General features: G+C 36.9%; 1 protein-coding gene across 1 annotated transcript; it reads right to left on the bottom strand.

The window, feature by feature from the left end:
• Window positions 1-12,085: 12,085 nt before the first annotated feature.
• On the bottom strand, window positions 12,086-12,769 carry LOC149249763 (uncharacterized). The gene has a single exon (XM_089453466.1). The coding sequence runs from the start codon at window positions 12,767-12,769 to the stop codon at window positions 12,086-12,088; it is 684 nt and encodes a 227-aa protein (XP_089309592.1).
• Window positions 12,770-13,731: the final 962 nt, after the last annotated feature.

The following is a 13,731-nucleotide window of genomic DNA, read 5'->3' as shown; positions in this document are numbered from 1 at the left end:
TAATAAGTTCTAGATAAAGAAGCATGCATAATATATAATATTGTGATGTATTGTATTATTATTTTGAATTAATATGTTTTTGCTCAACACTTCTCTCCACCAACCAATTAAGTCCTAGTATCTTTTAAAAAAGTGGTTTCTATTCTAGTTAGATTACAATAGATAATGGTGGATGTTATGAGTATTTCAGAAATTTTGTGTGAAACAATGAAATCAAATATTAAATTTGGAATTCCTATTCTGCAAAGGTTTCATAAAACACATATATCTTTATCGCAATTGTGAGTGGTTCAAACACAACACATTCAATATTAGAGTATGATAGCCTAAATGTAAATCTATTTACCTTGTGAGCTAAAATACCTATTTTCGATGTATTTTACAAGTCCAATTATCAATCTATATTAAAAAATAATATCTATCCATTTAAAAAATAAATAAAAAATCCAAAATCCAAAATCCCGATCCAAAAGCTAAAATAGATACGCTGTTGGCATAATTACACATGTTGTGGAGAAATTTATTACCCTAAATACACAATAAATCATTTTATTCTAATAATGCCTTCAAAAGAGGGGAGGAAGATCCAGTACATCAAATTTCTCATTTGGAAAATACATGAACGAAAGTGACATAGATGAAAAGGCATTAACCTCTAAATGACAACCTTGAATGTAATTTAGTAATATGGAAAGTCCATGTTAAAACTATTTTGTATTTAGTTTTCCAAACCTACCTTATTAGCATTTGGAACAAGATTATGCAAAGATTTTAGATTTTATAAGTGTTTTTTCTGCGATATTGTCGGAGGAAACATTATAATTAGTATACAATGCGAGAACATTTCCGAGCTGAAAAGGTTTTACACAGAAAGACAGGATCAGTTGCACCGTCAATGATTTCACGGTTTACAAATCCAGTATGTAAGCTACCGCTAAGTAAAAAAAAAAAAGCATGTTACGATTAGTACATAGAAACATTTTTCTCACCCCTGCAGCTATACTATTACGATCAGTGCCTTAAACTCGACGAGCCCTGACTCACGTCTCCCAGCGCCAGCCAAAAATTTGTCAGCAATTGGTAGTGATTTTTAAATTACAAGTTAAATAAATAAATAAGCTAAAACCCTAAAATCTATACAATTAAAAAAGTAAAGAGGAAATAGCTGATATTTGCACCGGTTGGCAACGTTGTGATCCACATGGTCTCTGAACATGCTCATGGAGCTGTGCATACCCTGTGACATAATCATTTTGGGATGAAGGTAGACCAGGCGTCCTAGGAAAGAGAAACTGTCTTTGTAAGGAAACTTGTATATTCCCACCCACTGGGAACTCAAAATCGTTATGAAATTGAGAATGATTTAATATAGAAGATGGCATATCTGGCTCAGGCAAAACTCACTGATTTGGCGGTTCGAACAATACACAGCCATGGACCTGTACGCAAGGACGGTCAATGAAATGGTTGACACACAATCAACCACGTGGAGGAGGAGGGTGATCAATCGGTTCGGGGAGGAGGGTGTTAATCAACAACAACGTGGGGTTGTTTCAAATTTCATATTTAAATACCCATTAAATTCTTTGCAACGCACAACCATATGTATAACCACGATCCTTAAAAACAATCCACAAGCCTTGATTTAAAAGTTGAAATAAATACGCCCAACAGATATTTCTATGGGTATAATTATGTTATTCTTACCCTAGCCATATGTCTAACTACATTATTAAATATATATAGTTGATATATGTAGACAAGTGTAATGGATATAGATTTAATATTAATCTTAATATTAATATTCTTATTAATAAATATATAAATATAATAATAATAATTATATTATAAAATATTATTGTCATAATATTATAAATATAATAATAATTACAACAATTAAAATGGCACATCATAAACTTTATAATTATATTATAATAAAATGATAATATTATTGATATTAACAATAACATAATAAATCTTGATATTATTAATCAAAAAAAATTATTAATATTATAAACCTAAACCATGATAAACCTCTTGAAATAATATTAAACACAAAGATTAATATTATAGGATTATTATTATTATAAACTCAAGGGATTATAAACTCAACATATTAATATTAAAAAAACAAGGGATTAATATTGAGAACCCAATAAATTGATATTATAAACACTTGTGATTAATAAAGCCAAGGAATTTATATTATAAACCCAATGGGTTATAAACCCAAGGCAATAATAAACCTAAGAATTAATACTAAAAACCCAAGGGAATAATATTAAAGACAAACGATTAATATTGTAAACCTAATGTATATAAACTCTAAGATAAATATTTATAAACCCTAAAACCAGCATGTTTGACCATGGTTGACAAACATGAATATTCTTGACTTTGTTTCATTTTGATATGGAGACAATATTTTTCACAATGTGACATTGGACTAAGGTTGACTATGATTGATGATGGTTGAAAATGATTGACCATGGGTGATTTTCAATAATGGTCAACCATGGGTTTATTAAACCTTGGATTTAATAATATTAAACCCAATGGTTAACCATGGGTTTATTAAACCTTGGATTTAATAATAATAAACCCAAGGGATTAAAAACCAAAGGAGTTTATATTATAAAAACAAGGGATTAATACTAAAAAACCTAGGGGAATAATATTAAACTGAAGAGATTAATATTGTAAGGTATATAAACCCTAAGATAAATATTATAAATCCTAAAAATTATAAATGTGATGTTGGACCTAGATTGACCATGGTTGACCAAGCTTGACCATGCTTATAAACCAAAAGATTTATATTAAATCCTAGGATTAATATTATAAACCCTATTTAAATATTAAACCGTAGGAATATGAACCCTTAGATTAATAAACCCAAGCGATTGATATTATAAACCCAAGGAAATAATAAACCCAAGGGATTAATACTAAAACCCCAAGGGATAATAAACCAAAGGGAATACTATTAAACACAAGAGATTAATATTATAAACCCAAGATATATAGACTCTAAAATAAATATTATAAATCCTAAAATAAACATGGTTGACCATGGTTGAGCATAGCTGATTTTCATATTGAAACAATCCTTGTCACAATACGATGTTGCACCATGGTTGACCATGATTGATTTTCATATCGAGACAATCTTTGGCACAATGTGATTAATAAACGCAATGGATTACCAAACCCAATCAATTAATAAACCCAAGCAGTTTATATTATAAACTCAAGGGATTAATACTAAAAAAATCCAAGCGATTAATATTGTAAACCCAAGATATATAAACCTTAAGATAAAGACTATAAACCCTAAAACAAACATAGTTTCCCATGGTTGACCGTGGTTGATTTTGATATTGAGACAATCTTTGTCACAATATGATGTTGGACCATGGTTGACCATGATTGAATTTCATATTGAGAGAATCTTTGTCACAATACGATGTTGGATCATGGTTGACCATGATTGACCATGCATGACCATGGTTGATTTTCATATTGAGACAATCTTTGTCTCAATGCGACATTGAACCATGTTTGACCATGGTTATCACAATGTTACGTTGGACCATGAGACAATCTTTCTCACAATGTGACCATGCTTATCGACCATGGTTGACCGTGTTTGATTTTCATATTGAGACAATCCTTGTCACAATGTGACATTGGACCATGGTTGCCCATGAATGACCATGGTTGGCCATGACTGATTTTCATAACAAGAAAATCCTATGATAAACACTAACATCAATATTATAAACCAAGTTATATAAACCCTATGATAAATATTATAAATAATTAATAAACATTGTTGATGATGCTTAACCATGGTTGATTTACATATACAGACAATCTTTGTCATAATACGACGTTGGACCATGGTTCATCATGGTTAACCATGATTGATTTTCTTATTGAAACAATCATTGTCACAATATAGCATTGGACCATGGTCAACGATGGTTGACCATGGTCTCATGATCGACCATAGTTGACCATGATTAACGATGGTTGACCATGGTTGATTTTCATATTGAGACAACATTTGTCACAATGCGACATTGAACCATGTTTTACCATGGTTATCATAATGTGATGTTGGACCATGAGACAATCTTTGTCACAATGTGACCATGCTTATTGACCATGGTTGACCATGTTTGATTTTTATATTGAGACAATCCTTGTCACAATGCAACATTAGATCATGGTTGACCATGATTTACTTTATATCGAGACAATCTTTGTAACAATATGACAGTTGACCACAATTGACCATGGTCGACCATGGTTGATTTTCATATTGAGACAATCTTTGCCACAATGCAATGTTGGACCATGGTTGATCATGATTGATTTTCATATCGCGAAAATCATATGATAAACGCTCACATAAATATTATAAACCAAGGGATATAAACCCTATGATAAATATTATAAACACTAAACTAAACATGGTTGACTATTCTTAACCACACTTGACCATGGTTGACTTACATATACAAACAATATTTGTCACAATACGACATTGGACCATGGTTCACCATGGTTAACAATGATTTATTTTCATATTGAGACAATATTTGTCACAATACAACATTGAACCATGGTTAACCATGTCGACCATGGTTGACCATGGTTGATTTTCATATTGAAACAATCTTTGTCACAATGAGACATTGAACTATGGTTGACTATGATTGTCTAAGGTTGACAATGGTTAACGATGGTTGATCATGGCTGATTTCATATTGAGACAATCTTTCTCACAATGTGACATTGGACCATGACTGACCATGATTATTAACTGAATGGATTTATATTAAACTCTAGGATTAATATTATAAACCCTATAAATAATATTATACCCTAGGAATATGAACCCTTATATTAATAAACCCAAGGGATTGATATTATAAACCCAATGGATTGATATTACAAACTTAAGGAATTAATATTAAAAACCCAAGGGATTAATATCATAAACCCAAGCTATATAAACCCTAAGATAAATATTATAAACCCTAAAATAGACATGGTTGACCATCCATGGTTGATATTGTAAACCCTATAAACCCTAAGATTAATATATTAAATAGTAATTTTGTAATGTCACAATGTGACGTAGCATAAATTGCATTGTAATGTAACATTGTGATAATTATTGTCAAATTGATTGTCACATTTCTACAATGTTGACCATGGTTGACCACGGTTGATTTTCATATTCAGAAAATCCCATGATAAACCCTAAGATCAATATTATAAACCAAGGTATATAAACCCTATGATAAATATTATAAATGGTAAAATAAACATGGTTGACCACAGTTGACCATGATTGATATTCATATCGAGACAAAATTTGTCACAATGCGAAGTTGGACCATGGTTGACCATGATTGATTTTCATATTGAGACAATCCTTTTCACAATGTGATGTTATACCATGCTTGACCATGGTTAGTTTTCATGTTGAAACAATCTTTGTCACAATGTAACACTCCACCATGGTTGACCATTATTGGCCATGGTCAATGACAGTTAACAATGGTTGACCATGGTTGATTTTCATATTGGGATAATATTTATCACAATGTGATGTTGGACCATGGTTGACCATGATTATAAACCCAAGGGATTACAATAAAAAACCCAGGTGATTAATAAACCAAACAAATTAATACTAATACCCCAAGGGATTATAAACCCAAGTGAAAAATATTAAACCCAAGGTATTATTATTATAAACCCATGCTAGATAAATATTATAAACTCAAAAATAAACATGGTTGACCATCCATTGTTGATATTGTAAAGCGTATAAATCTTAAGATTAATATTATAAACCCTAAAATCAATATATTAAATACTAATTTTATATTATCACAATTTGACGTAGCATAAATTGCATTGTAATGTAACATTGTTATAATTATTGTCAAATTGATTGTCACATTGCTACAATGTTGACCATGATTGATTTTCATATTGAAAAAATCCCACAATAAACCCTAAGATCAATATTATAAACCAAGGTATATAAAACCTATGATAAATATGATAAATTCTTACATCATTAGGAGGTCTCTCCATATGAGGGCCTCCCTCAATTAATGTCTGCAATGTGCATGAACTTGGTCCAACTTGGGCAAGTGTCATCGCACCAAGTTCCTCCTCCTTCGTCGACATACCTGCAACATCTTCTTCTTCACATGTTGCTTCCTCCTCTTTGTCACAATCGATAGCTTCATCCTGATCCATTGCCCGACTAAGTTGAAAAAGCTCTTATCCACACATATTTCCAAGACCTCAAGTTCATCCCGAATTATTGGCCTTTCTTCTTTCATGTGCTTGAACCTATGCAATGTTTGCACAAGTCTCACAACGATCTTCCATAGTTTAGCTTCACCCAAGATCGTTGCTTTGATCCTGCTCAACTCCCTAATGTTGCACTGCAACCAACTAATTCTTCAGCGTCGATACCAACTACAACCATTGATGTTGTATTCTTGCTTCAACTTCAAATCAGCTTGGTCTGCCCTGAACCAAGCTCTGATACCATCTAGTGCTGAATATGTGCCCTGAACCAAGCCTACATTAGAAATTAATTATTATTGACGATGTTTGAATGTGGTCATGTTTGGATATGTTTGACTAATTTGGTTAACTACAATAATTATGTATTAAGTAATTTCTTTTAATTATGTATTAATGATTTGATTAATATGCCAAATATTATTAATATTAATAAATTATTATTATTATTATTATATTATTTCACACATGTTATTAAATTCTTTTATATAAATATTTTAATTAATATATTGTCAAAAAATTTAATTAATAAATATTTTAATGCGGCCATATTTGATTATGTTTGACTAATATGGTTAACTATAATAATTATGTATTAATTAATTTCTTTTAATTATGTATTAATGATTTAATTAATATTATTAATATAATAATATTAATAATTAATATTACTACTAATCTATATTAATATATTATTTCATTAAAATGTAAATATTTTTTTTTTTCTAGGTAAAGACTAATTCTATTAAGTAAAAAGGAAAATACAGTTACAAAGAGGCAGAGGCCTCAGACAGGAGCATATGAGTGCTGTCCTTGAGAGACTAAGCCATCCCAAACTTGGGAAAAGACCATTACAGTGATGCGTAAACCAGCCAAACAAGCCTGACATATACTGATAAACCATGGAGCTGAAGATAGGATAAACCTTTTGAAGCATCAAAAAGACCAAGCCTATCGAAAAAGTCAAAGAACCAGATTGCCTAACCATCTGAGCAGGACCGGAATCTTAAACTTCCAAGTTACAAAGACATGGAACCAGCTTGCCGGACCACCAAAATAGAGCCTGAACATCAAAAACCAGAAGAGATCGAACCTGACCCACGACCCCAAGGAAGAAACTGAGTAGATAGGTATGAGACCAGGTGGCATCACATAGGGATGTCCTGGTCTAGCTGTTCCTTGATGACGGGCAAGCATAGTTGTGCCAATTAACACCATCCCGTTCCATGTCTCCCAAGCCGCTGCCATCTGGAGGACCCAACCCAGGAAGGGTGCCACTGGAACTGGCAGCAAAAGCCATTGACCACAGGCGGGTTTCCCCCAGGAGTCTACAAAGCGCTGGGTTTCTCCTCCTCAGCATGCGAAGCGCCACGCCCCTCCACCTTGCCATCATCAACCGAAGTTTGTCCAGAACCAAGGCTAAACACACCTCTGAGAACACCCTGAGGATGCTCAACTAAATTACTTGCCGGAGGCCGATCCATATTTTCTTCCTCAGAGAAGATTATGGTGATATTAGCAGTAATAATGGGCTGATTTAATCTGATGTGAAATTTAAAATGGGTGGATTGAAATGCATTATGCGGGAAGGGCTTTCTAGTAGGGCTGGACGCGGGAGATGGCGCTTGGGACGACGGCGGAGAAACATTGTGCACAGGCTGAGCCACAGCAGGAGCAGTCCGAGGCCTTGCATGACCCCCCCTGTTTCTGCCATGATGACTTCTCATTCTATGCCGTACCATGGTAAGGCAACCAGGGGAAAGCAAAGAAGCGCCGAGACCGAAAGGAGAATGCCGAGAAAAAGACTGCACACCAGGAGTCTAAGAAAAGCTTGGAGAACAGGACCCGGTTTGGGAGCAGGGCACCCCAAAACGAGAATGAAGAGTCGCCCGGAGCCTGTGCAGATATTCTAAGAACAAGAATCTGCAGGGGAGACCAGCAGGAGGCCCGCAACAATAATGAGACAAGACACATACAATGAAACTAAAAGCCGAAAACTCCATGATTAAAACATCATGAACCACGTCTCGGCGGATGTGAACATTAATATTCATCTGCCCTTGGATCTGATTGCAATTGAAATTATCCAGCTTGAGCCAGGTAAGGTTGTGGAAAAACGCGCTGGCGAGAAGCTGGCAAGGCCGAGCGTCGGCGTTCATTAAAGCCTCCATTAATGTCTTCTGAAATCACCCGCATCCGGGCGATTTTCTTCTCCCTGATTTAGATCATTCTTCACCAAATTATTGAAATCCATGAGTTGAGATTCAGAGACTAGGCTGGATATTGGGCCTGAGTGAAGATCCATTTCACTTCCAACCCCAATGTTTGCTAGTAAATTAGCCACTTTATTTCCGTTCCTTCGGATGTGCTTGAAGGTAATTGCCCTATGAGAAGAGAGCCATACTTCAATAAGCTCGAGCCTTTTTGCCATTCTCCAGCTACTGCTTACTTTTTCTGATGGGGCGCCTTGCATGATTTTGGTAATCATATGTATGATGAGTTGAGAGTCACCCTCTATGATGAGTGGGAAGAATCCATTATTTTGAGAAAGAATGAGTCCTTGCCATAGACCTTCCAGTTCCGCCGAATTATTGGTGTCCCAGCCTCTTGAACCTAAGAAGGTAAGAAGAGGAAGGCCCATGTAGTCTCTGAAGATTCCTTCGAAGCCCGCATCACCTGGGTTGCCTTTCGAGGCACCATCAAAGTTTAGATGATACATATGCATGGGGGGAGGGATCCATTTTTCAGGAGAACGACTAGAAGAATGTGATGGCTCTTTGGAGCTAGGTTCTTGATTCCATTGAAGGTTCCAATTGTTCCAAATATTTTGTTCTTGGGGAGTCGAGGGAAAGTCCTCCTGAAACCAGTTGTGGAGGAGAAGTGTTTCCTTGATATTTTGACATATAGTGTTCCACATATTTTCTAGAGGCGTGGATAGATCCTTAAAGATCCTCCTATTTCTCTCCTTCCAAATGGTCCACATAAGAAAGTCCAGAATAAGTTTCCAGAGTGAATTCAAAATTTTGCTCTGATAAGGATTCCTGTCCCAATTGCTGATAGTGGCTGTAATTTCCCCCTGTTTGCTGCCCTCCTTCTGACACCGAAAGCTGACTTTTTCCCAAAGCTTGCGCGCATTAGGACAGGAGAGCATAAGGTGCTTTGTGGTTTCCTCATCTTGTCTGCAGATTGGGCACATGGAGGGTCCATGATATTTCCTTTTCCTGAGATTGTCCCATGTTAGGATCCTGTTATGACTCAAGAGCCATAGAAAAGTGGATATTTTTGGCCAGTTGTTAGAGTCCCAGACTTTGCTCCATATTGGGTTTTTGACCATGTTCTCCTTCATTATTAAATTGTAAGCTTCCTTGGTGGTGAAAGAGCCTTTTTCTTCATAACCCCATCTAAGGATGTCCTTATCAATCGAGCATAGAATTTTCCTTTTCATTAACTCTGCGGTTAGAGATTGTTGGGCCTGTTCAGATCCATTCCTTAAAATTTGATTCGCCTGGATCCATTTCCTGTAACCTTGTGAAGAAGAAGGAAGCCAGAACGAGTTGATTTTGTCATAGGCCTGAATATCTTGCTCCGAGATTTGCACATGGGAGATCAGATCCTTTATCTTGGGTTGCTGCTACCAAGAGTCTTCCCAAAACCTTGTTGTGTTGCCATCCTTGACTTCCCAGAAACTATGCTGCTGGATTAAGTTTCTATGTTGCTTGGTTGAGTTCCATATTAGGGATCCTATGCTGACTTCTGACATTCTGATTAGCTCTTCTGTTGGACGATTGTTAGCATATTTTGCCGTCCATAGAGAAGCCCATGGGGTGAATGGTACAGACAGCCATCTCCACCAAATTCGAGCCCCCATGACCACGTTGCTGTGATAAGGATCCCTAAGGCCAGTTCCTCCTGCACACCTAGGAAGGAAAACGGTGTCCCATTTGATGAGGGCCCATTTTCAGCCTTGACAAGAATTTCTCCATAAGAAAGATCGTTGAATGAGCTTGATAGCTTGAAGAACCCATTTGGGAGCCGCTAGGATAGAGAAGAGATAAAGCGGCAAGGATTGAAGAACAGCTTTAATAAGAATTAATCTACTTGCCATATTGAGGGTTCGGTGAGTCCAAGATGTAAGGCGAGCTTCCATCTTTTCTAGAAGGATCTTCCAAGCGGAGTGCTTCAAGGCCGAGGCTATTAAGGGAGCACCTAAGTAATTGGATGGTAGGGCAGCAATGGAAAAACCAAGAATGCGAGCAATGGCTGCTTGGGTCACTGGAGGAGTGTGAAAGAAGAATAATTGAGATTTGACTTTGTTAATAGAAGCTCCAGAGGCATTCGAGAAATCTGAAAGGATCATTTTGAATTGACGAGCTTCTTGGACTGAAGGATGACCATACAGCATATTGTCATCCACAAATTGTTGGTGGGTAAAAGTGGATGAGTTATGAAGAGACAAACCTCTTAGGAAATGAGATTGCTGAGTGTTTTTAATACTACGGCCCAAACCTTCTGCCATAATAACAAAAAGGAAGGGAGAAAGAGGGTCTCCCTGTCTGATGCCTCGAGAGGGATGAAAGGGGGAAGAGGGAATGCCATTAATCAGAATCGAAAAGAACGATGAAGTGATAAGGCTCATGACCCACCTAACCCAGGGAGGAGCAAAGCCAAAAGCTATAAGGACTTCTTTGATGTACTGCCAGCTCAAACTATCAAATGCTTTAGAAAGATCTATTTTTAGCAACATACCTGATTTTTTGAGATGTTTCAAGGAATGTATAATTTCATGAGTCAAGATGATTCCGTCCGTGATCTGCCTGCCTTCAACGTACCCAGATTGCTCCGGAGAGATGATTAGAGGGAGCAACAGTTTGAGTCTAGAAGCTATGACTTTGGAGACAATTTTGTAAATGATGTTGCAAAGGGCAATAGGTCTGAACTTGTCTGGGGTGCTATGATGTGCTTCCTTAGGAATAAGGGCTATGAATGTGGCATTCATTCCTAGAAGCATCCATCGCATGGCTCTTGATTCCTCAACAACTTCCCAAACTTCCATTTTGATTAGGTCCCAGAAAGAGTGGAAAAAATTTGAGGTGAAACCGTCCAGACCAAGTGCTTTCCCATCTTTCAATTGACGAATAGCAGCTTCCATTTCCTGTAGGTCTACAGGCCTAAGAAGGAGTTGGTTATGCTCCTCAGTAATAAGTTTAGGTATGTTCCTTGTAATTTTTTCTATAGCCTGCATTATGTCTGTGTGGGGCTCCTTATGCGCTTGCTTAAAATAATTTAGAAGCTCGCTTTCAATTTCTTCATGTGATTCCACTTTTCTACCCTGCGCATTCTGGAGATGGGAGATGTTGTTGTTCATTCTGCGCTGGATTGTGGTTCTATGAAAAAATTTTGTATTTTTCTCTCCATCTTTGAGCCATCTGATTCTAGATTTCTGCCTCCATAACATTTCTTCCTGTCTTTCTCTCTCTGAGATTTGCGATTCCAGAAGTTTTTCTTGTTCAGCCAAGTCCTCTGATCGGCCTTCGAGTATAATTTTTTGCTGCAGCTGTTTCATATTCTTATCAAGGTCACTCTGAGCCTTGAATATATTACCAAAGGAGTTATGATTCCAATGTTTTATTTTGCTTTTGAGATGCTTGAGTTTTTGCTGAAATTGAAGCATTTTTGTACCCTTAGGAGGAGAGAAATTGTTCCATTTTATTTTTATTAGGTTGTTGAGATCCGGATTAGACAACTAGAAAGCCTCAAAGCGAAATGGTTTGTGCGTTGAGTTACCAGGACGAGACCAATGAAGGGAGATTGGCCAGTGGTCTGATCCAGCTATGGGCAGAATAGAAGCAGCAAAGTCGCCTCCTATATGTATGGCATTGTCTGATAAGAGGAATCTGTCTAGGCGCGAGGCTATTTGATGCATCCCTACTCTTTTGTTATTCCAGGTAAAGAGTCCATTATTGAAGGGAAGGTCTATCAGCCAATTGTTTTGAATGAAATCTTTTAGATTGATCCCTTCCTTAATGCTATTGATTCTGCCTCCCCTTTTCTCCTCCAGATTTGTAATCATATTGAAGTCGCCCCCAACTATCCAAATAGGGTGCATCCTATCCGAGTTGATTTCTGAGAGGGTGTTCAAGATTTTGATTTTGTGCATGGCATCCTGGGGAAAATATACATTTGTTAGAAGCCCATGTATATTGGTTCCTGTGATGTGGAAAAATGCCTGAATGAAATTCCTAGCAGCATGAAAGTTACTGAGCCTAATGGAACGAGCATCCCATATAATTGCTAAGCCACCAGATGCTCCATCAGCATCAACTGCTACAGAGAGACAACCCGGCCATGCTTTTATTGCAATCCTTTCTAGTGCTGATGAGTTACATTTAGTCTCTTGCAAGAAGATTATTTGAGGTTTCTCCTGCATAATCAAGTTTTTGAGAAGTCTTCCTTTTCCTGGGCCATTAAGGCCTCTAATATTCCAAGATAACAACTTCATTGGGAAGTGTTGGGGAGGGTATCATAGTACTTTGTCAGCTTAGAGTATCCGCCTGACTCTATTAACATTTCTCCTATTTGGATAGTGTGCTGGAGGTCTGTTTTCCGCCCTCACTTTTTGTTATCTTTGGATGTGAGTTTCCCATCCCATACACCTCCTGTTTGGACGCCAAGGGATTTGTGTCTTTGTGCCCTTGAGAGGATCACTTCCAAGTTTTCTAATTGTCTGGCTGGAATCTTGTCGTAACTATTTGTTTTGCACGCCATCTCTAGTTCTAGAATGTCTAGTTCCCCGATGTCTATACCTTCCTGTTCCTCTTCCATTTGCTGAGATTCATCCAAATCTTTAGTGGACTCTATAAGTATTCTAGAATCATAATGGGGGTTGTCCACCTCCATTCCTTGACTGTACCATGCTGGGAGATCAGGCTTATTAGGAGATAAAAGATTCGAGGGCAGAGTATCTTCTTGAGGAGATTTGGCCTTTGAAGGAGTAGAAAATTTAACCTTCGGATCTTTCTTCTCTATGGACACAGGATTTACTGAGATAGAATCCTTTTGACGTGCTAAATAGCTGTTGGAAGTCGAGGGTTGGGAGGTGCTGGCTTGAGGCATCTTAGGATTAGCCGTAGGTTTCTTGTGGCTTTTTCTACGATTAGTCACTTTGGTGAAGCCATCAGACTCAGGTTTTTCTGAAGCAGAAGGGGTTGAGGGTTTTTGAGTTAAAGGACAATCCCTATATAAGTGGCCCAAGGCATGACATCTTCTATATCTAAACAGCACATGCTCATAATCAATCAATTGAACCCATTCAACATCATCATGATAAATACTTACCGTATCCGGAAGAGCCTTATTAAGGTGCATGTAGACACAGATTCTTGCAAAAGA

Source organism: Pinus tabuliformis, chromosome 7, assembly GCF_031772625.1.
Source record: "Pinus tabuliformis cultivar Carrire ecotype Pingquan chromosome 7, CPIR1, whole genome shotgun sequence".
Classification (NCBI taxonomy): domain Eukaryota; kingdom Viridiplantae; phylum Streptophyta; class Pinopsida; order Pinales; family Pinaceae; genus Pinus; species Pinus tabuliformis.
Note: the sequence above shows the minus strand (reverse complement) of the source record. Positions and strands in the feature narration are given on the sequence as shown.

Bases quoted from the DNA above. Each gene is read 5' to 3' on its own strand.
- LOC149249763 (XM_089453466.1), bottom strand. From the start codon at position 12,769: ATGCAGGAGAAACCTCAAATAATCTTCTTGCAAGAGACTAAATGTAAC.